Source organism: Phyllobates terribilis, unplaced genomic scaffold (assembly GCF_046119375.1).
Source record: "Phyllobates terribilis strain yellow unplaced genomic scaffold, ASM4611937v1 Scaffold_88__1_contigs__length_6355796, whole genome shotgun sequence".
In the NCBI taxonomy this organism is placed as follows: domain Eukaryota; kingdom Metazoa; phylum Chordata; class Amphibia; order Anura; family Dendrobatidae; genus Phyllobates; species Phyllobates terribilis.
In genome coordinates this window covers 4,442,469-4,467,608 of record NW_027362848.1, presented here as the reverse complement: position 1 = coordinate 4,467,608, position 25,140 = coordinate 4,442,469, and the positions used below count along the sequence as shown (strand labels likewise).

General features: G+C 52.5%; 1 protein-coding gene across 1 annotated transcript in view; it reads left to right on the top strand.

Annotated features, from left to right (window-relative positions):
• LOC141197816 (uncharacterized) overlaps positions 1 to 23,754 on the top strand; it is a 63,741-nt gene extending 39,987 nt beyond the window's left edge. The window contains exons 2-7 of the mRNA XM_073662891.1: positions 17,628 to 17,767; positions 17,897 to 18,076; positions 18,160 to 18,283; positions 18,367 to 18,455; positions 18,652 to 18,742; positions 21,022 to 23,754. Of these exons, the coding sequence (XP_073518992.1) occupies positions 17,699 to 17,767; positions 17,897 to 18,076; positions 18,160 to 18,283; positions 18,367 to 18,455; positions 18,652 to 18,742; positions 21,022 to 22,544 (2,076 nt within the window). The 5' untranslated portion in view covers positions 17,628 to 17,698 and the 3' untranslated portion in view covers positions 22,545 to 23,754. The remainder of the gene's footprint in view (positions 1 to 17,627; positions 17,768 to 17,896; positions 18,077 to 18,159; positions 18,284 to 18,366; positions 18,456 to 18,651; positions 18,743 to 21,021) is intronic.
• Positions 23,755 to 25,140: the final 1,386 nt, after the last annotated feature.

Sequence of the window (25,140 nt, the reverse complement as noted above, 5' to 3'; positions counted from 1 at the left end):
GGCTCCGCTCCGTACACCTCGTACACACGCTTCTCCTCTCCGTACACCTCGTATACACGCGGCTCCGCTCCGTACACCTCGTACACACGCGGCTCCGCTCCGTACACCTCGTACACACGGCTCCGCTCCGTACACCTCGTACACGCGCGGCTCCGCTCCGTACACACGCGGCTCCACTCAGTACACCTCGTACACACGCCGCTCCGCTCAGTACACCTCGTACACACGCAGCTCCGCTCCGTACACCTCGTACACACGCAGCTCTGCTCCGTACACCTCGTACACACGCGGCTCTGCTCCGTACACCTCGTACACACGCGGCTCTGCTCCGTACACCGTACACACGCGGCTCCGCTCCGTACACCTCGTACACGCGGCTCCGCTCCGTACACCTCGTACAAACACGGCTCCGCTCCGTACACCTCGTACACGCTGCTCCGATCCGTACACCTCGTACACACGCGGCTCTGCTCCGTACACCTCGTACACGCGGTTCTGCTCCGTACACCTCGTACACACGCGGCTCCGCTCCGTACACCTCGTACACACGCGGCTCTGCTCCGTACACCCCGTACACACGCGGCTCTGCTCCGTACACCTCCTACACACGCGGCTCTGCTCCTTACACCACGTACACACGCGGCTCTGCTCCGTACACCTCGTACACACGCGGCTCCGCTCCGTACACCTCGTACACACGCGGCTCCGCTCCGTACACCTCGTACACATGCGGCTCCGCTCCGTACACCTCGTACACACGCGGCTCTGCACCGTACACCTCGTACACACACGGCTCTACTCCGTACACCTCGTACACATGCGGCTCCGTTCCGTACACCTCGGACACACGCGGCTCCGCTCCATACACCCCGTACATGCCCGGCTCCACTCCGTACACGCGCGGCTCCGCTCCGTATATTTCGTACACACGCGGCTCCGCTCCGTACATCTCGTACACACACTGCTCCGCCCCGTACACCTCGTACACACGCGGCTCCGCTCCGTACACCTCGTACACATGCGGCTCCGCTCCGTACACCTCATACAGACGCGGCTCTGCACCGTACACCTCGCACACACGCGGCTCTGCTCCATACACACGCGGCTCTGCTCCGTACACGTCGTACACACGCGGCTCTGCTCCGTACACGTCGTACACACGCGGCTCTGCTCCGTACACCTCGTACACACGCGGCTCTGCTCCGTACACCACGTACACACACGGCTCTGCTCCGTACACCTCGTACACACGCGGCTCCGCTCCGTACACGCGCGGCTCCACTCAGTACACCTCGTACACACGCGGCTCCGCTCAGTACACCTCGTACACACGCGGCTCCGCTCCGTACACCTCGTACACATGCGGCTCCGTTCCGTACACCTCGTACACATGCGGCTCCGCTCCGTACACCTCGTACAAACGGCTCCGCTCCGTACACCTCGTACACATGCGGTTCCGCTCCGTACACCTCGTACACACGGCTCCGCTCCGTACACCTCGTACACATGCGGCTGCGCTCCGTACACCTCGTACACGCGCGGCTCCGCTCCGTACACCTCGTACACATGCGGCTCCGCTCCGTACACCTCGTACACATGCGGCTGCGCTCCGTACACCTCGTACACATGCGGCTCCGCTCCGTACACCTCATACAGACGCGGCTCCGCTCCGTACACCTCGCACACACGCGGCTCTGCTCCGTACACCTCGTACACATGCGGCTCTGCTCCGTACACCTCGTACACATGCGGCTCCGTTCCGTACACCTCGTACACGCGCGGCTCCGCTCCGTACACCTCGTACACACGCGGCTCCGCTCCGTACACCTCGTACACGCGCGGCTCCGCTCCCTACACCTCGTACAGATGCGGCTCCGCTTCGTACACCTCGTACACACGCGGCTCCGCTCCGTACACCTCGTACACGCGCGGATCCACTCCGTACACCTCGTACACGCGCGGCTCCGCTCCGTACAACTCGTACACGTGCGGCTCCGCTCCGTACACCTCCTACACACGGCTCCGCTCTGTACACCTCGTACACACGCGGCTCCCCTCTGTACACACGTGGCTCCGCTCTGTACACCTCGTAAACACACGGCTCTGCTCCGTACACACGCGGCTCCGCTCCGTACACCTCGTACACATGCGGCTCCGCTCCATACACCTCGTACACACGCGGCTCCGCTCCATACACCTCGTACACACGCGGCTCCGCTCCGTACACCTCGTACACACGCGGCTCCGCTCCGTACACCTCGTACACACGCTTCTCCTCTCCGTACACCTCGTATACACGCGGCTCCGCTCCGTACACCTCGTACACACGCGGCTCCGCTCCGTACACCTCGTACACACGGCTCCGCTCCGTACACCTCGTACACGCGCGGCTCCGCTCCATACACACGCGGCTCCACTCAGTACACCTCGTACACACGCCGCTCCGCTCAGTACACCTCGTACACACGCAGCTCCACTCCATACACCTCGTACACACGCAGCTCTGCTCCGTACACCTCGTACACACGCGGCTCTGCTCCGTACACCTCGTACACACGCGGCTCTGCTCCGTACACCTCGTACACACGCGGCTCCGCTCCGTACACCTCGTACACGCGGCTCCGCTCCGTACACCTCGTACAAACACGGCTCCGCTCCGTACACCTCGTACACGCTGCTCCGATCCGTACACCTCGTACACACGCGGCTCTGCTCCGTACACCTCGTACACGCGGTTCTGCTCCGTACACCTCGTACACACGCGGCTCCGCTCCGTACACCTCGTACACACGCGGCTCTGCTCCGTACACCCCGTACACACGCGGCTCTGCTCCGTACACCTCCTACACACGCGGCTCTGCTCCTTACACCACGTACACACGCGGCTCTGCTCCGTACACACGCGGCTCCACTCAGTACACCTCGTACACACGCGGCTCCGCTCCGTGCACCTCGTACACACGCGGCTCCGCTCCGTACACCTCGTACACATGCGGCTCCGCTCCGTACACCTCGTACACACGCGGCTCTGCACCGTACACCTCGTACACACACGGCTCTGCTCCGTACACCTCGTACACATGCGGCTCCGTTCCGTACACCTCGGACACACGCGGCTCCGCTCCATACACCCCGTACATGCCCGGCTCCACTCCGTACACGCGCGGCTCCGCTCCGTATATTTCGTACACACGCGGCTCCGCTCCGTACATCTCGTACACACACTGCTCCGCCCCGTACACCTCGTACACACGCGGCTCCGCTCCGTACACCTCGTACACACGCGGCTCCGCTCCGTACACCTCGTACACATGCGGCTCCGCTCCGTACACCTCATACAGACGCGGCTCTGCACCGTACACCTCGCACACACGCGGCTCTGCTCCATACACACGCGGTTCTGCTCCGTACACGTCTTACACACGCGGCTCTGCTCCGTACACCTCGTACACACGCGGCTCTGCTCCGTACACCTCGTACACACGCGGCTCTGCTCCGTACACCACGTACACACACGGCTCTGCTCCGTACACCTCGTACACACGCGGCTCCGCTCCGTACACGCGCGGCTCCACTCAGTACACCTCGTACACACGCGGCTCCGCTCAGTACACCTCGTACACACGCGGCTCCGCTCCGTACACCTCGTACACATGCGGCTCCGTTCCGTACACCTCGTACACATGCGGCTCCGCTCCGTACACCTCGTACAAACGGCTCCGCTCCGTACACCTCGTACACATGCGGTTCCGCTCCGTACACCTCGTACACACGGCTCCGCTCCGTACACCTCGTACACATGCGGCTGCGCTCCGTACACCTCGTACACGCGCGGGTCTGCTCCGTACACCTCGTACACGCGCGGCTCCGTACACCTCGTACACGCGCGGCTCTGCTCCGTACACCTCGTACACGCGCGGCTCCGTACACCTCGTACACATGCGGCTCCGCTCCGTACACCTCATACAGACGCGGCTCCGCTCCGTACACCTCGTACACATGCGGCTCTGCTCCGTACACCTCGTACACATGCGGCTCTGCTCCGTACACCTCGTACACATGCGGCTCCGCTCCGTACAACTCGTACACATGCGGCTCCGCTCCGTACACCTCGTACACGCGCGGCTCCGCTCCGTACACCTCGTACACATGCGGCTCCGCTCCGTAGACCCGGCTCCGCTCCGTACACCTCGTACATATGCGGCTCTGCTCCGTACACCTCGTACACACACGGCTCCGCTCCGTACACCATGTACACGCGCGACTCCGCTCCGTACACCTTGTACACGCGCGACTCCGCTCCGTACACCTTGTACACGCGCGACTCCGCTCCATACACCTCGTACACGCCCGGCTCCGCTCCGTACACCTCGTACACGCGCAGCTCCGCTCCGTACACCTCGTACACACGGCTCCGCTCCGTACACCTCGTACACACGGCTCCGCTCCGTACACCTCGTACACACGCGGCTCTACTCCGTACACCTCGTACACACACGGCTCTGCTCCGTACACCTCGTACACATGCGGCTCCGTTCCGTACACCTCGGACACACGCGGCTCCGCTCCATACACCCCGTACATGCCCGGCTCCACTCCGTATATTTCGTACACGCGCGGCTCCGCTCCGTACATCTCGTACACACACTGCTCCGCCCCGTACACCTCGTACACACGCGGCTCCGCTCCGTACACCTCATACAGACGCGGCTCTGCACCGTACACCTCGCACACACGCGGCTCTGCTCCATACACACGCGGCTCTGCTCCGTACACGTCGTACACACGCGGCTCTGCTCCGTACACCTCGTACACACGCGGCTCTGCTCCGTACACCTCGTACACACGCGGCTCTGCTCCGTACACCACGTACACACACGGCTCTGCTCCGTACACCTCGTACACACGCGGCTCCGCTCCGTACACGCGCGGCTCCACTCAGTACACCTCGTACACACGCGGCTCCGCTCCGTACACCTCGTACACATGCGGCTCCGCTCCGTACACCTCGTACACATGCGGCTCTGCTCCGTACACCTCGTACACATGCGGCTCCGTTCCGTACACCTCGTACACATGCGGCTCCGCTCCGTACACCTCGTACAAACGGCTCCGCTCCGTACACCTCGTACACATGCGGTTCCGCTCCGTACACCTCGTACACACGGCTCCGCTCCGTACACCTCGTACACATGCGGCTGCGCTCCGTACACCTCGTACACGCGCGGCTCCGCTCCGTACACCTCGTACACGCGCGGCTCCGTACACCTCGTACACATGCGGCTCCGCTCCGTACACCTCATACAGACGCGGCTCCGCTCCGTACACCTCGCACACACGCGGCTCTGCTCCGTACACCTCGTACACATGCCGCTCTGCTCCGTACACCTCGTACACATGCGGCTCTGCTCCGTACACCTCGTACACATGCGGCTCCGCTCCGTACACCTCGTACACATGCGGCTCCGCTCCGTACACCTCGTACACGCGCGGCTCCGCTCCGTACACCTCGTACACGCGCGGCTCCGCTCCGTATACCTCGTACACGCGCGGCTCCGCTCCGTACACCTCGTACACGCGCGGCTCCGCTCCGTACACCTCGTACAGATTCAGCTCCGCTCCGTACACCTCGTACACACGGCTCCGCTCCGTACCCCTCGTACACATGCGGCTCTGCTCCGTACACCTCGTACACGCGCGGCTCCGCTCCGTACACCTCGTACACGCGCGGCTCCGCTCCGTACACCTCGTACACGCGCGGCTCCGCTCCGTACACCTCGTACACGCGCGGCTCCGCTCCGTACACCTCGTACACGCGCGGCTCCGCTCCGTACACCTCGTACACGCGCGGCTCCGCTCCGTACACCTCGTACACGCGCGGCTCCGCTCCGTACACCTCGTACACGCGCGGCTCCGCTCCGTACACCTCGTACACGCGCGGCTCCGCTCCGTACACCTCGTACACGCGCGGCTCTGCTCCGTACACCTCGTACACGTGCGGCTCTGCTCCGTACACCTCGTACACGCACGGCTCTGCTCCGTACACCTCGTACACGCGCGGCTCCGCTCCGTACACCTCGTACACACTGCTCCGCTCCGTACACCTCGTACACACGGCTCCGCTCCGTACACCTCGTACACACGTCTCCGCTCCGTACACCTCGAACACACCCGGCTCTGCTCCGTACACCTAGCACACACGCGGCTCTGCTCCGTACACCTCGTACACACGCGGCTCTGCTTCGTACACCTCGTACACACGCGGCTCCGCTCCGTACACCTCGTACACACGCGGCTCTGCTCCGTACACCTCGTACACACGGCTCCGCTCCGTACACCTCGTACATGCGCGGCTCCGCTCCGTACACACGCGGCTCCACTCAGTACACCTCGTACACACGCGGCTCCGCTCCGTACACCTCGTACACACGGCTCCGCACCGTACACCTCGTACACATGCGGCTCTGCTCCGTACACCTCGTACACATGCGGCTCCGCTCCGTACACCTCGTACACATGCGGCTCCGCTCCGTACACCTCGTACACGCGCGGCTCCGCTCCGTACACCTCGTACACGCGGGGCTCTGCTCCGTACACCTCGTACACACGCGGCTCTGCTCCGTACACCTCGTACACACGCGGCTCTGCTCCGCACACCTCGTACACACACGGCTCTGCTCCGTACACCTCGTACACACGCGGCTCCGCTCCGTACACCTCGTACACAAGCGGCTCCGCTCCGTACACACGCGGCTCCACTCAGTACACCTCGTACACATGCGGCTCCGCTCAGTACACCTCGTACACACGCGGTTCCACTCAGTACACCTCGTACACACGCGGCTCCGCTCCGTACACCTCGTACACACGCGGCTGCGCTCCGTACACCTCGTACACACGGCTCCGCTCCGTACACCTCGTACACATGCGGCTCTGCTCCGTACACCTCGTACACATGCGGCTCCGCTCCGTACACCTCGTACACGTGCGGCTCCGCTCCGTACACCTCGTACACGCGCGGCTCCGCTCCGTACACCTCGTACACGCGCGGCTCTGCTCCGTACACCTCGTACACACGCGGCTCTGCTCCGCACACCTCGTACACACACGGCTCTGCTCCGTACACCTCGTACACACGCGGCTCCGCTCCATACACATGCGGCTCCACTCCGTACACCTCGTACATGCGCGGCTCCGCTCCGTACACACGCGGCTCCACTCAGTACACCTCGTACACATGCGGCTCCGCTCAGTACACCTCATACACACGCGGCTCCGCTCCGTACACCTCGTACACACGCGGCTCTGCTCTGTACACCTCGTACACACGCGGCTCCGCTCCGTACACCTCATACACGCGGCTCCGCTCCGTACACCTCGTACAAACAAGGCTCCGCTCAGTACACCTCGTACACGCGCGGCTCCGCTCCGTACACCTCGTACACATGCGGCTCCGCTCCGTACACCTCATACAGACGCGGCTCCGCTCCGTACACCTCGCACACACGCGGCTCTGCTCCGTACACCTCGCACACACGCGGCTCTGCTCCGTACACCTCGTACACACGCGGCTCTGCTCCGTACACCTCGTACACACGCGGCTCTGCTCCGTACACCTCGTACACACGCGGCTCTGCTCCGTACACCTCGTACACACGCGGCTCTGCTCCGTACACCTCGTACACACGCGGCTCTGCTCCGTACACCTCGTACACATGCGGCTCTGCTCCGTACACCTCGTACACACGCGGCTCTGCTCCGTACACCTCGTACACACGCGGCTCCGCTCCGTACACACGCGGCTCCGCTCCGTACACACGCGGCTCCGCTCCGTACACACGCGGCTCCGCTCCGTACACACGCGGCTCCGCTCCGTACACACGCGGCTCCGCTCAGTACACCTTGTACACGCAGCTCCGATCCGTACACCTCGTACATATGCGGCTCTGCTCCGTACACCTCGTACACACACGGCTCCGCTCTGTACACCTCGTACACACACGGCTACGCTCCGTACGCCTCGTACACGCGCGGCTCCGCTCCGAGTACACCTCGTACACACACGGCTCCGCTCCGTACGGCTCGTACACGCGCGGCTCCGCTCCGTACGCCTCGTACACGCGAGGCTCCGCTCCGTACACCTCGTACACGCGCGGCTCCGCTCCGTACACCTCGTACACGCGCGGCTCCGCTCCGTACACCTCGTACACGCGCGGCTATGCTCCGTACACCTCGTACACGCGCGGCTCCGCTCCGTACACCTCATACACACGGCTCCGCTCTGTACACCTCGTACACACACGGCTACGCTCCGTACGCTTCGTACACGCGCGGCTCCGCTCCGCGTACACCTCGTACACACACGGCTCCGCTCCGTACGCCTCGTACACGCGCGGCTCCGCTCCGTACACCTCCTACACGTGCGGCTCTGTTCCGTACACCTCGCACACACGCGGCTCTGCTCCGTACACCTTGTACACACGCGGCTCTGCTCCGTACACCTCGTATACACGCGGCTCTGCTCCGTACACCTCGTACACACGCGGCTCCGCTCCGTACACACGCGGCTCCGCTCCGTACACACGCGGCTCCGCTCAGTACACCTTGTACACACGCGGCTCCGCTCCGTACACCTCGTACACATGCGGCTCCGCTCCGTACACCTCGTACACATGCGGCTCCGCTCCGTACACCTTGTACACACGACTCCGCTCCGTACACCTCGTACACATGCGGCTCTGCTCCGTCACCTCGTTCACATGCGGCTCCGCTCCGTACACCTCGTACACGCGCGGTTCCGCTCCGTACACCTAGTACATGCGCGGCTCCGCTCAGTACACCTCGTACACGCGCGGCTCCGCTCCGTACACCTCGTACACGCGCGGCTCCGCTCCGTACACCTCATACAGACGCGGCTCCGCTCCGCACACCTCGCACACACGCGGCTCTGCTCCGTACACCTCGTACACACGCGGCTCTGCTCCGTACACCTCGTACACACGCGGCTCCGCTCCGTACACCTCGTACACACGCAGCTCCGCTCCGTACACCTCGTACACACGGCTCCGCTCCGTACACCTCGTACACATGCGGCTCCGCTCCGTACACCTCGTACACATGCGGCTCCGCTCCGTACACCTCGTACACGCGCGGCTCCGCTCCGTACACCTCGTACACATGCGGCTCCGCTCCATACACCTCGTACAGACGCGGCTCTGCTCCGTACACCTCATACACGCGCGGCTCTGCTCCGTATACCTCATACACGCGCGGCTCTGCTCCGTATACCTCATACACGCGCGGCTCTGCTCCGTATACCTCGTACACGCGCGGCTCTGCTCCGTACACCTCGTACACACACGGCTCTGCTCCGTACACCTCGTACACACGCGGCTCCGCTCTGTACACCTCGTACACACGCGGCTCCGCTCCGTACACCTCGTACAAACAAGGCTCCGCTCCGTATACCTCGTACACGCGGCTCCGATCCGTACACCTCGTACACACGCGGCTCTGCTCCGTACATCTCGTACACGCGGCTCCGCTCCGTACACCTCGTACACGCGCGGCTCCGCTCAAAAACGCCTCGTACACGCGCGGCTCCGCTCCGTACACCTCGTACACGCGCGGCTCCGCTCCGTACACCTCGTACACGCGCGGCTCCGCTCTGTACACACGCGGCTCCGCTCAGTACACCTTGTACACATGCGGCTCCACTCAGTACACCTCGTACACACGCGGCTCCGCTCCGTACACCTCGTACACACGCGGCTCCGCTCCGTACACCTCGTACACACGGCTCCGCACCGTACACATGCGGCTCCGCTCCGTACACCTCGTACACGCGCGGCTCCGCTCCGTACACCTCGTACACGCGCGGCTCCGCTCCGTACACCTCGTACACGCGCGGCTCCGCTCCGTACGCCTCGTACACGCGCGGCTCCGCTCCGTACGCCTCGTACACGCGCGGCTCTGCTCCGTACGCCTCGTACACGCGCGGCTCTGCTCCGTACGCCTCGTACACACGCGGCTCTGCTCCGTACACCTCGTACACACACGGCTCTGCTCCGCACACCTCGTACACACACGGCTCTGCTCCGTACACCTCGTACACACGCGGCTCCGCTCCATACACACGCGGCTCCACTCAGTACACCTCGTACACACGCGGCTCCGCTCCGTACACCTCGTACACACGGCTCCGCACCGTACACATGCGGCTCTGCTCCGCACACCTCGCACACACGCGGCTCTGCTCCGTACACCTCGTACACACGCGGCTCTGCTCCGTACACCTCGTACACACTCGGCTCTGCTCCGTACACCTCGAACACACGCGGCTCTGCTCCGTACACCTCGTACACACGCGGCTCTGCTCCGTACACCTCGTACACACGCGGCTCTGCTCCGTACACCACGTACACACACGGCTCTGCTCCGTACACCTCGTACACACGCGGCTCCGCTCCGTACACGCGCGGCTCCACTCAGTACACCTCGTACACATGCGGCTCCGCTCCGTACACCTCGTACACACGGCTCCGCTCCGTACACCTCGTACACATGCGGCTCCGCTCCGTACACCTCGTACACATGCGGCTCCGCTCCGTACACCTCGTACACGCGCGGCTCCGCTCCGTACACCTCGTACACATGCGGCTCCGCTCCGTACACCTCGTACACATGTGGCTCCGCTCCGTACACCTCATACAGACGCGGCTCCGCTCCATACACCTCGTACACGCACGGCTCTGCTCCGTACATCTCGTACACGCTGCTCCGCTCCGTACACCTCGTACACGCGCGGCTCCGCTCCGTACACCTCGTACACGTGCGGCTCCGCTCCGTACACCTCCTACACACGGCTCCGCTCTGTACACCTCGCACACGCGCGGCTCCGCTCCGTACACCTCGCACACGCGCGGCTCCGCTCCGTACACCTCGTACACGCGCTGCTCTGCTCCGTACACCTCGTAGACACGCGGCTCTGCTCCGTACACCTCGCACACGCGCGGCTCAGCTCCGTACACCTCGTACACGCGCGGCTCTGCTCCGTACACCTCGTACACGCGCGGCTCTGCTCCGTACACCTCGTAGACACGCGGCTCTGCTCCGTACACCTCGTACACGCGCGGCTCTGCTCCGTACACCTAGTACACGCGCGGCTCAGCTCCGTACGCCTCTTACACACGCGGCTCTGCTCCGTACACCTCGCACACACGCGGCTCTGCTCCGTACACCTCGCACACACGCGGCTCTGCTCCGTACACCTCGTACACACTCGGCTCTGCTACATCCCCCCTGTAAACCCCTCCTGACCCCACACATAACCTTCAGCTCATCCAGCACCATGACAACAAGCACAGCAGAGTCCTGCATCCGCTGAGGCCCTTGATCATGTGACCCCTGACTCCTCCCCTCCTGTGACCTCATCACAGCTCCTGTGCGCACAGAGCAGCCATATATGTGGTGGCGTCTCTGCAGGTGGAGGTATGTGGAGACCCCATTACTGGGCGCAGGGGGCATAACCCCTTCAGCACCGAGACTCTTTTGGGGTCTTGTGTTGCCCCTTTATAACAATCATAAGGTTTTTGTTCTGTTTCCTGTAATAGATACATACGACCCAACTATGGAGACAGGAAGGGAGGAAACGTATTGTTCTCATAGTACAGGACCCCTTTACTGGCCCCACAGTGTAATGCCCCCATTATGCCCCTTATGCAGTATGTAAGATGCCCCCACAGTGTAATGCCCCCATTATGCCCCTTATGCAAGATGTATGATGCCCCCACACAGTGTAATGCCCCTTATGCAGTATGTATGATGCCCCCCACAGTGTAATGCCCCCATTATGCCCCTTATGCAGTATGTATGATGCCCCCACACAGTGTAATGCCCCCATTATGCCCCTTATGCAGTATGTAAGATGCCCCCACAGTGTAATGACCCCATTATGCCCCTTATGCGGTATGTAAGATGCCCCCACAGTGTAATGCCCCCATTATGCCCCTTATGCAGTATGTATGATGCCCCCACACAGTGTAATGCCCCCATTATGCCCCTTATGCAGGATGTATGATGCCCCAGTGTAATGCCCCCATTATGCCCCTTATGCAGGATGTATGATGCCCCAGTGTAATGCCCCCATTATGCCCCTTATGCAGGATGTATGATGCCCCAGTGTAATGCCCCTATTATGCCCCTTATACAGGATGTATGATGCCCCACACAGTGTAATGCCCCCATTATGCCCCTTATGCAGTATGTATGATGCCCCCACACAGTGTAATGCCCCCATTATGCCCCTTATGCAGTATGTATGATGCCCCCCACACAGTGTACTGCCCCCATTATGCCCCTTATGCAGGATGTATGATGCCCCCACACAGTGTAATGTTCCCCCATTATGCCCCTTATGTAGGATGTATGATGCCCCCATTATGCCCCTTATGGAGGATGTATGATGCCCCCATACAGTGTAATGCCCCCATTATGCCCCTTATGCAGGATGTATGATGCCCCCACAGTGTAATGCCCCCATTATGCCCCTTATGCAGGATGTATGATGCCCCCACACAGTGTAATGCCCCCATTATGCTCCTTATGCAGGATGTATGATGCCCCAGTGTAATGCCCCCATTATGCCCCTTATACAGGATGTATGATGCCCCACACAGTGTAATGCCCCCATTATGCCCCTTATGCAGGATGTATGATGCCCCCACACAGTGTAATGCCCCCATTATGCCCCTTATGCAGTATGTATGATGCCCCCCACACAGTGTACTGCCCCCATTATGCCCCTTATGCAGGATGTATGATGCCCCCACACAGTGTAATGTTCCCCCATTATGCCCCTTATGTAGGATGTATGATGCCCCCATTATGCCCCTTATGGAGGATGTATGATGCCCCCATACAGTGTAATGCCCCCATTATGCCCCTTATGCAGGATGTATGATGCCCCCACAGTGTAATGCCCCCATTATGCCCCTTATGCAGGATGTATGATGCCCCCACACAGTGTAATGCCCCCATTATGCTCCTTATGCAGGATGTATGATGCCCCAGTGTAATGCCCCCATTATGCCCCTTATACAGGATGTATGATGCCCCACACAGTGTAATGCCCCCATTATGCCCCTTATGCAGGATGTATGATGCCCCCACACAGTGTAATGTCCCCATTATGCCCCTTATGCAGAATGTACGATGCCCCCCACAGTGTAATGCCCCCATTATGCCCTTTATGCAGTATGTATGATGCCCCCCACAGTGTAATGCCCCCATTTTGCCCCTTATTCAGTATGTATGATGCCCCCACACAGTGTAATGCCCCCATTATGCCCCTTATGCAGTATGTATGATGCCCCCCACACAGTGTACTGCCCCCATTATGCCCCTTATGCAGGATGTATGATGCCCCCACACAGTGTAATGTTCCCCCATTATGCCCCTTATGTAGGATGTATGATGCCCCCACAGTGTAATGCCCCCATTATGCCCCTTATGGAGGATGTATGATGCCCCCAAACAGTGTAATGCCCCCATTATGCCCCTTATGCAGGATGTATGATGCCCCCACAGTGTAATGCCCCCATTATGCCCCTTATGCAGGATGTATGATGCCCCCACACAGTGTAATGCCCCCATTATGCTCCTTATGCAGGATGTATGATGCCCCAGTGTAATGCCCCCATTATGCCCCTTATACAGGATGTATGATGCCCCACACAGTGTAATGCCCCCATTATGCCCCTTATGCAGGATGTATGATGCCCCAGTGTAATGCCCCCATTATGCCCCTTATACAGGATGTATGATGCCCCACACAGTGTAATGCCCCCATTATGCCCCTTATGCAGGATGTATGATGCCCCCACACAGTGTAATGTCCCCATTATGCCCCTTATGCAGTATGTACGATGCCCCCCACAGTGTAATGCCCCCATTATGCCCCTTATGCAGTATGTATGATGCCCCCCACAGTGTAATGCCCCCATTTTGCCCCTTATGCAGTATGTATGATGCCCCCACACAGTGTAATGCCCCCATTATGCCCCTTATGCAGTATGTATGATGCCCCCCACACAGTGTACTGCCCCCATTATGCCCCTTATGCAGGATGTATGATGCCCCCACACAGTGTAATGTTCCCCCATTATGCCCCTTATGTAGGATGTATGATGCCCCCACAGTGTAATGCCCCCATTATGCCCCTTATGGAGGATGTATGATGCCCCCACACAGTGTAATGCCCCCATTATGCCCCTTATGCAGGATGTATGATGCCCCCACAGTGTAATGCCCCCATTATGCCCCTTATGCAGGATGTATGATGCCCCCACACAGTGTAATGCCCCCATTATGCTCCTTATGCAGGATGTATGATGCCCCCACACAGTGTAATGCCCCCATTATCCCCCTTATGCAGGATGTATGATGCCCCTACACAGTGTAATGTTCCCATAGTATCGCCTGAGGTCCTGAAGTTGGAATAATCCCTCTAGAGTTGGCTTTCCCTTTGCCTGCTCCCCTACATGTAGACCCTCGAGCATGTATACATGCATGTAGGGGAGCAGACCTTATTAGATATCGAGGCTTTGTACAGTAATATACAGTATGAGGACGGTATCAGAGGAGTAAGACATTTCTTGAAATCCAGATCAATAGAGTGTAGCAGACATAATGACTTCATGGAGGATCTTCTAAAATTCACTCTTACTCATAACTTCTTTCTTTTTGACGGGAAGTACTTCCACCAGCTCAGGGGTACTGCGATGGGGAGCCTCTGTGCCCCCTCATATGCTAACTTATCCCTGGACTGGTGGGAGGAATCCACAATATTCAGTAATGGTCATAAGTGATGGCATCCATATATTGGGGTATGGTACAAATATATTGATGACATTTTTATCATCTGGTCGGGGACGAGTGAACAATCTTTTGAATTTGTCAGGGAACTCAACATCAATAGAGTGGGCCTTAGATTTACATCTGAATTTAATTATAATAATAATTTTTATAGCGCCAACATATTCCACAGCACTTTACAATTTTAGGGGGGACTTACACAGGTATTGTCTGTGTAAGTCCCCCCTAAAATTGTAAAGTGCTGTGGAATATGTTGGCGCTATAAAAATTATTATTATAATTAAAGACTTTACAGAATTAAAGACTTTACAGAATAAGCATAACTCAGATATTAAAAGGAGTGAGGGCCCTGCTCACAAGCTTACAGTCTATAAGGAAATAGGGGAGACACAAAAGGTAAAATGTACATATATTGTATAATACAGCCTTAATATACTAAATAGGGTAAGTACATAACACTACATGAACTGATCGCCAGCCAGTATGTGTACAGTACAGACAGAGGCTATGCAGTGCATGGATGGTATGAGCATGATTTTGAAGAAAATTTTAATATGGGCCAAAACTGGGACAGTTAGATAAGTATGTTGAGGTGATAGGCCAGTCTAAATAAATGGGTTTTTACGGCACGCTTAAAACTGTGGGTATTGGGAATTAATCAAATTGTCCTGGGTAGTGCATTCCAAAGAATTGGTGCAGCATGCGAGAAATCTTGGAGACGGGAGTGGGAGATTCGGATTACGGAGGATTTTAGTTTTAAGTCATTAGCAGAACGAAGGGCACTGGTAGGGTGGTAGACTGAGACGAGGGAGGAGATGTAGAGTGGTGCTGAATCGTGGATAGCTTTGTGGGTAAGAGCAATAAGTTTATATTGAACTCTGTATTGGATGAGCAATCAGTGCAATGACTGGCACAGGGAAGAGACATCGTTGTATCGGTAGGTGAGACCGATAAGTAAAGAGTTGCAATAGTCCAGACGAGAATGAGTAAGAGCTACAGTAAGAGTCAAAGGAAAGAAAATTTCTAATTCTAGAGATGTTTTTGAGGTATAGAAGACACGAGCGAGCAAGTGATTTGATGTGAGGAGTGAAGGAAAAATCTGAATCAAGTATGACCCCAAGACAGCGGGCATGTTGCTGGCGAGTAATGATGGAGCCACAAACAGAAATGGCAATATCGGGCACAGGTAGGTTAGTGGAGGGAGGAAATAAGAGGAGTCCAGTTTTTGACAGATTCAATTTTAGATAGAGGGAGGGCATAGTGTTAGAGACAGCGGAAAGACAATCACTGGTATTTTGTAATAATGCAGGAGTGATGTCCAGAGAAGAGGTGTCTAATTAGGTGTCATCAGCATAGAGATGGTACTGAAAACCGAATTTGCTGATTGTTTGTCCAATAGAAGCGGTGTATAAGTAGAAAAGAAGGGCGTCTAGGACTGATCCTTGAGGAACCCCGAGAATAAGGGGAAGGGGAGAAGAAGAGAAGCCAACAAAAGACACAGTGAAGGAGCGGTCAGAGAGGTAGATCCACAGTGTCGAATGCTGCAGAGAGATCCAGGAGAATCAGCAGGGAGTAGTGACCATTAGATTTTACTGTTAGTTGATCATTAGAAACTTTAGTGAGTGCAGTTTCAGTAGAATGTTAGTTATCTGAGAGATAGCGGATTAGACAGGAGTGGACCACTTGTTCGAGTAGTTTAGAGATAAAGGGAAGATTGGAAACAGGTCTGTAGTTAGCAGCACAGTTCTCGTCGAGGGATGTTTTTTTAAGTAATGGATGTATGCTGACGTGTTTAAAAAAGGAGGGAAAAATAATAGATGAAAGGTAGAGGTTTAATATTTTAGTTAGGTGAGTAGTGACAGCTGGAGAAAGGGACTGAAGGAGATGTGAGGGAATAGGGTCACTGGTGCAGGTGGTAGAGCGAGATGAAGAAAGGAGCCTTTTCACTTCTTCTTTCGTGACTGGTTTGAAGTCAGAAAATTAGCAAGATGCAGTGTGGGAGGGAGGAGTATGCATAACATTTGGGGATTGAGAGAAAATTTCCTATCGGATATGGTCAATTTTTTCTTTTAAATAATTGGCCAGATCGTTAGTGCTGAGGTTGATGTTTGAGGCCTGTGCTGTTTGATTAAGGAGAGAGTGAAAAGTGTCAAACAGGTGTTTAGGATTATTGGACCATGAGATGACGAGGTTGTTAAAGTAGGTTTGTTTGGAGAGGTGAAGGGCGGAGTTATAGGTTTTAAGCATAAATTTATAATGGAGGAAATCTTCGGCCAGATTAGATTTTGTCCACAGCCGTTCGGCACACCTGGAGCACCACTGGAGAAAGTGTATTTGCAGTGTGTTCCAGGGTTGTCGCCGTCTGTGCCGAGTTGTTCTCTGTGTAGGAGGTGCGGCTTCATCCAGGGCGCATTGCAATGTTTTGTTATAATGCTTCAGTGCAAAGTCAGGGCATGAGAGGGAGGAGATTGGGGCCAATGATGATTGCAACATTTTCATAAATTTCTGGGTGTTAATGGCATGTATATTTCTATAAGTGTGGAAAGTGGGGGTGTCTTGAGCAGGGTGACAGTTCTTGACAGAGAATGAAAGAAGGTTGTGATCAGAGAGTGGAAGAGGAGAGTTAGTAAAATCATGTATTGAACAGAGCCGGGCGAAGATCAGGTCAAAGAATATTTCCATCTTTATGTGTAGGAGAATTAGTAAGCTGTGAAAAATGGTCTTATCCATCAGCTTATCTTTTTCTCATTCAGATCTCTAAAATACCGGATCCTCTCAGTGAAGATCATCTATATAAGAAAATTTTCCTGATTTATCCAGGAAAATGATGGACAAGATGGCGGAGAGGATATTACACCTCGCCCTAGAGATCCTCTTCCGTCTTACTGGAGAGGTGAGAGATTCTGATGACGTCACATTACATAATTCTTATCTATGGGAATAACAGATGGACAGAACTGGAGAGGTGAGGACTCTGGAAATGTCTGGAGGGAGATTTATTAATGTGTCTCTCCATAACCAGGATTACACAGTAGTGAAGAAGACCTCTAGTGAGCGCTGTCAGGACCCTGTGTCTGAGGAATGGGGAATACCCCTGAGCCCAATCACAGGGCCTCCACCTCACCCTCTGATACATGAGGACATCAATGACCAGACGATCCTAGAACTCACCTACAAGATGATTGAGCTGCTGACTGGAGAGGTGACACTGCTGGGAATGCTGGGATATTATACAGTAATGCTATGAAGGGATCTGGGGGATGACGGTATCATTGTATGTGTCAGGTTCCTATAAGATGTCAGGATGTCGCTGTCTATTTCTCCATGGAGGAGTGGGAGTATTTAGAAGGACACAAAGATCTGTACAAGGACGTCATGATGGAGGTTCCCCAGCCCTTCACATCACCAGGTAATAGACAGGACTAAATACACACGGCCTATAATTATCTGTATGTAAAAAATGAATTCAGTCCTTGTATGTGTTTCCTCCAGATCTATCCAGTAAGAGGACAACACCAGAGAGATGTCCCCATCCTCTTCTTCCACAGGACTGTAAACAAGAAGATACCAATGTTCTTCAGGTAGATGGAGAGAAGATGTCATGAGATTTCCCCTATGATGTGTAGACGGCTGTAAAGGTCCTGTCTTCAGTCTTGTTTTATCCACCATTATTATGTTTTAAATTTGTGTTATGAGAACGGTGGAGATAACAGGATTAGAGCTGATCATAGATGTGACTTCTTCATCTGTCTTTGACTTTTATAATATTTGTTTCAGGGTGAAGATCTGACCCATATTAATACTACAGAGACATATGTGAGGGGTGATGAGCGGTGTAAAGAGGAGATTCCTACATATGACTACCCAGGTGAGTAGTAACCACTAAATGCAGAGAAGTCACAGATTCTTCTCAGTCACTGGCTGTGGCTGCTTTATCGGTGATGTAGTCCAGCCATATCACAATCGTGTGATCACCATTTTGCCGCTAGACCACAACATTCTCCTCCGTCCGAAAATATTCAGATTACTTTGTGTAATTGTGAAAGCCCTTTTCTGTAGCACTTACAACCTGGAGGATCCACCTACCCCCTGGGATTAGGAGACGCTGACCGTTACCTGCCCAGATCTGTAAACTACAAAGCCAAATGACAGCGTACGTAGAATGTGCTGACTAGTGAGAAAATCCCTTGAAGAAAAATATAATGATGGGCCTGTAAGAGAAAGCGGAGGGTAATGATGGTGTTGGCTTCCTAGATCCCTGATATCTTATTGGATGAATCTACCTTCTGTGCTGCTGAATGTGCTCATATGGTCCCTACAAGACCAGGTCCAGTCTTTTTGGCCAAACTTCACTTTTATGATCGACAACATTAAATGTGCAGTGAGGCCAAGTGTGAATTTCTGTACAATAACAGCAGAGTTTCCCTTTATCCTGACTTCATTTTATTTTAAAACCAACTAACTTCAAACTGGATTGTGATAAACTATACAGAAAACATTACACCTGTGCCATGATATATCTCTAAGCTGAGCGTGGCTGATGGCTGTAATATACATTTATTCACGCCTGCAGGAGATGTGTTGGCTCCAGCCCTGGTTTCATGGATTCACTCCACATCATAAATAGTATTGAGCAAATTTGTTCGGCATTTCAAATTCAGGTTCGTGTTCGGGGTTCCGGCTTGTTCAAGCCAAATGGTCCACCATAAATGAGTGCTACTCCAGTTTAGTGTTGGATTTCTCCCTTCATACATATGTTGTTGTTGGGGATGTTACATGTTTTTATATTCTTTTTTTTACAAATTCCCTCTCTATGATAGTTTCATTGTGGTTGGATCAGCCGGCCTCACTTATGTGACTCTATAACTCCCTGGTAGTTTTTCAAAAAGATCTCCATTGCCTCTTCCAAATGCCCGAGATCTACATTTAAGACACCTCAGCTCTGCAGTATTATAAAAAAGTTCACTTTAAATGTCTAATATTTCTTCTTGACACTCATCTGACAGAAAATATTGGTTCTTATGATAGTTTAGATTGCCAAGAGCCACCGAGCCCCATACTCCAATTACCCCAGAGAGGTTTCACCACTAGTTACTCATTTTTCTCTGATGAAGACTGTTCAGTTTGATCATTTCAGACGATGTTTTATTGTCTATAGTCACAGTTTTTGACTTCAGTAATCCTCTGCTTTAACCCCTTCCCGCAGTTTTATGTTTCTAATCAGGCCCCATTTTTCAAATCTGACGTGTGTCACTTTATGTGGTGATAACTTTGGAATTCTTCACAAAGGATAATAGGAAACAAATGGACCTTACAAATTATTTTCCAACTTCTTTTGACTCTGACAATCCCCTATATACGGTTGTACACTACTGTCTGGGCACATGGCAGGTTAAGAAGGGAAGGAGCGCCATTTAGTTATTAGGAATGCTCAAAAGATGGCTACCACGAACAGGCTTATAACTATCTACCCTGTTTACAGATTTCACAAATTACTTTGATCATCACCCTTTAACCCCTCTACATGGATCTGAACCTACACAGAGACCCCTAGGCTTGGGCCACGGTGTTACCTGCTATTCTTTGGAGTGAGATGGAAAGAAGAATAGTCAGGTAGCCGGGTCAGAACCAGGAGGGCAGAGAAAATACAAAATCAGAAGACACGAGTAGTCAGTAAACGGGCCGAGGTCACAACAGGAAACAAATCCACAAGCCGGGAGCTGAGCACAGAGGACTGAACCAGAGGAGAACAAGGCTGTATCTGGCAGCTTCCAGCAATATGCTTCCAGCTTTAGTAGGGTGCGATGCTTTCCAAATTGCTGAAGAAGGGAGCAGATTACTCCAGCTGGACTGCACACACCCATACTGCCAGACTGGATGGTACTACTGGTCCCAGCAACCCTAATCTTAGTGGCTGGACAGAGCCTGTACCTTTTACTCCATATTTGGGAGGCAGAATAAACAAACAGGTGAACACCACGCTCCACTGCTTCATCCTATGAGGTTTTCTATTAGATGGTCATTGTCCAGTGAATTTTTTTTTTATATAACTTGCCTTTTTTACAGACAATTTAAGTAGAAATGTTCAAAAATATAAAATCCAAGGATTCTTTATTAAAAAATAATAATTGTTTTTATTCTTGGCAGATGTCTGTACCAGGAGATCAGAGAGACAGCTGACATCTTCAGTTTTTAAATCAGATAATTTTCAGATCCCCCAGGATACAATTGAAGTGAATGCCATTACTCCAGATTTACCATCATCCCTTCACAGCAAAGATCTGTCATCTGATCCTTTGAAACACGTCCTGTCTTCTGATTCATTACCGACTACTAAGGAAAATCAAAGTCACAAAATAAGCATTAAAAAACAAACTGCTCCTAAAGCAAAGAAGCCATTTTCACATTCAGAATATAGAAATAGTTTTCCTCTCAAAAAGTCTTTTCTTAAACATCAAAAAATTCACACAGCGAAGAATAGATTTTCTTGCTCCAAGTGTGGGAGATGGTTTAATCAGAAATCAAGTCTTGTTAGGCACCAGATAACTCACACAGGAGAGAAGCCATTTTCCTGTTCAGAATGTGGGAATTTTTTTACAGAGAAATCAAATCTTATCGCACACCAGAGAACCCACACAGAGGAGAATCCTTTTTCATGTTCAGATTGTGGAAAAAGTTTTGTACAGAAATCAAATCTTAAGATACATCAGAGAACTCACACAGGGGAGAAGCCATTTTCATGTTCAGAATGTGGGAAATGTTTTACAGAGAAATCAAATCTTATCAAACATGTGAGAACGCACACAGAGGAGAAGCCTTTTCCATGTTCAGAATGTGGAAAATGTTTTGCAAAGAAATCAAATCTTATCAAACATGTGAGAACGCACACAGAGGAGAAGCCTTTTCCATGTTCAGAATGTGGAAAATGTTTTACAGAGAAATCAACTCTTATCAACCATCAGAGAACACACACAGGAGAGAAGCCGTTTCCATGTTCAGAATGTGGGAAATATTTTACAGCGAAATCAAATCTTATCAAACATCACAAAACTCACACAGTTGAGAAGCCTTTTTCATGTTCAGAATGTGGGAAATGTTTTGCAGAGAAATATACTCTTATCAACCATCAGAGAACACACACAGGAGAGAAGCCGTTTCCATGTTCAGAATGTGGGAAATATTTTACAGCGAAATCAAATCTTATCAAACATCACAAAACTCACACAGTTGAGAAGCCTTTTTCATGTTCAGAATGTGGGAAATGTTTTGCAGAGAAATATACTCTTATCAACCATCAGAGAACACACACAGGGGAGAAGCCTTTTCCATGTTCAGAATGTGGAAAATGTTATAACCATAAATCTAGTTTTCTTAAGCACCAGAGAACCCACACAGTGGAGAAGCCATTTTCATGTTCAGATTGTGGGAAATGTTTTGTACAAAAATCATGTCTTAATATACATCAGAGAACTCACACAGGGGAGAAGCCATTTTCATGTTCAGAATGTGGGAAATGTTTTACAGAGAAATCAACTCTTATCATCCATCAGAGAACCCACACAGGGGCAAAGCCTTTTTCATGTGCAGATTGTGGGAAATGTTTTGGACAGAAATCACATCTTAGTAAACATCAGAGAATTCACACAGGGAAGAAGCCTTTTTCATGTTGAAAATGTGGGAAATGTTTTAAACAGAAAGCGCATCTTGATAACCACCGGAGAACCCACACAGGGGAGAATGCCGCAACTACACCCAACTAGTCTCTGTACAGACAAGAAAGGCCCTAGCTGTACAACTAAAAACGCCACCACAGACCTAACTCCCTAATAAGTCGTTGAGGAGTTTCTCATACCTCCTGAGGAACCAGAGGGGAGGCTGCAACAAGGGGAAAGGAAAGTATGAAGTAAAATACGAAAACCCTGAATGACAAGCAAAAACACATTCATATAGGGCAAAGAAGGCAAGCTAAGAAGAACCAAAAATAAAAGGAACAAGTATAATCTCCCAGAAACCTAACATTGTTAGACTTAAAAGGTACTGGGAGGAAAAGCACACTGACTGGGAGGATAGTTTCACCTTTGTGGTGAAACTTATAAAATTCATCCTCACCTGTATATGTAAACCTGTCCGTTTATAATGACCACTGACAAGATAAAGATTCCCAACTTACATGAGGATTACAAGATCCCAGGTACTTTCAGCTGCATTAAATCTAATGTAATGTACTTAATTATATGTACCAATTGTCCAACTGGGGGTCTGTATGTAGGGGAGACAGGGCAAAAACTTAAAACAAGGATGAATTCTCATCGCCACACAAAAAAGAAAAAAAGAATAGATCTACTTGTGGCCACACATTTTTACGGCCACAACTGCTTATCCTTTTCCGAAACTGATAGTTCTGCTTAACATCACTTGTCTTATCTATTGCATTATTCCTGTGCCCTGTTGTGTATAAATATGTGACTCTTCAGATTTTGTGTTATACTATGTCTCATGAAGAGACATGAGTAGTCTAGAAAGCTTATTGACTAATGGCTAACTCAAAAGATTGTATCAACCACTGAGGACTCTCAAATTTTAATATTTTTCTCCATACAGCAATTTTAAGATCTCTCCACAAGTGTTCAATGGGATTTAGATCCAGACTCATTGCTGGTCAGAACTCTCCAGCACTTTGTTTCCATCTATTTTCTAGGTGCTTCTTGAAGTATGTTTGGGCTCATTGTCATGCTGGAAGACCCATGACCTAGGACTAGTGTTGAGCGAGTGTGTTTTGTTTCGAGTATTTACAGCTGCTCAGTGTTATGTTTGAATCACTCCCGTGTGCATGATTTGCGACTGTTTGGCAGCTTTATTACATGTGAGGAATGTGTAAGAAATAGACATTCCTCACATGTAATAAAGCTGTCAAACAGTTGCAAATCATGCACATGGGAGTGATTCAAACATATCACTGAGCAGCTGTAAATACTCGGAGCTCGGCCCAAGCATACTCGGCGAAAGGGTTAATAGAACATACTCGCTCAACACTACCTAGGATGCAAACCCAGCTTTCTGACACTAGGCACTATATTGTGACCCAAAATCCTTTGCTAATCTTCAGATTTCATGATGCCTTGCACACAGTCGGAGGCAGCAAAGCAACCCCAAACCACCTTTGAACCGCCACCATATTTGACTGTATGGGTTGTAAATTTATTCTTTATGCTGTGTACCTTGGGCAAAGGAACATGTGGATCTCTAAAGATGGACTTATAACCTTGAAATTGTTGAGAACCAAAATTGTTGATAAATATCAAGTCCTCAGACAGTTCTCTTCTCCTTTTTCTGTTTTCTCCATGCTTAGTGTGCCACACATTTTCACACAATGCAAATATTGAATCAACTTCTCCCTTTTTTATCTGGTTTTAGGTGTAATTTTCATATTGCCCACACCTGTTACTTGCCAAAATTGCATTTGACTAGGGGGTGCCGAAGCGGAAAACAACGATCACATGGCCAATGATGTAGAAAACATGTATAAACTTTATTCAAAAAGATTTTTTACATAAAGAATAGAGCAGAGTGTCTAAGGAGACAAATCGGTGCCAAATCACCATACAAAACATTAAAACATAGATAAAAACAAGCAGGTAACACATAGGATGCAGGTATCTCGTCTCACAACTCCCTTCCTCCCCATTGTCAAATGTTTAATGAGACTATAACGCATGTGAAGGGACAACATGAAAACAACCGTCTATATGCTATAAATAGCTATATCTCAAAGATAGATATCCTTTCCCTTAGTATCTCACACGGTCAAAATCCAGCATAGTTACCTGAGTGGGAGACTGGGAACCTGCACGATGCGTGCTTCCCCAAAATTGCGTTTGAACAAGCTTCACATGCTTGAAACAAAGTTGTTTACCCACAATTTTGGCAAGGTGCCAACAATTTTGTCCGAACTATTTTGTGTGAAATTATGTTCAAGTTGCCTTTTTTTTCTCTGTTTTCTTGTGTTGTTCCAATGCATGCAAAGGAAATAAACGTGTATAACAAAACTTGTAATTGCAATAATTTTCTGAGAGAATGACTTCATTTTCTGGAACAATTTCAACACTTTTGACCATAACTTGTTTTTGTTGCCTTTTGAATTTGTTGCAGCATATCATCCTCTTCATGTTCAGCTGTATTAGGAGGCTTGTAGCAAAGTCCAATTAGCAGCTTTGCATTATTGCCATCTCCATACCCATACTGATTTTACATCAGGGATGGAAAGCT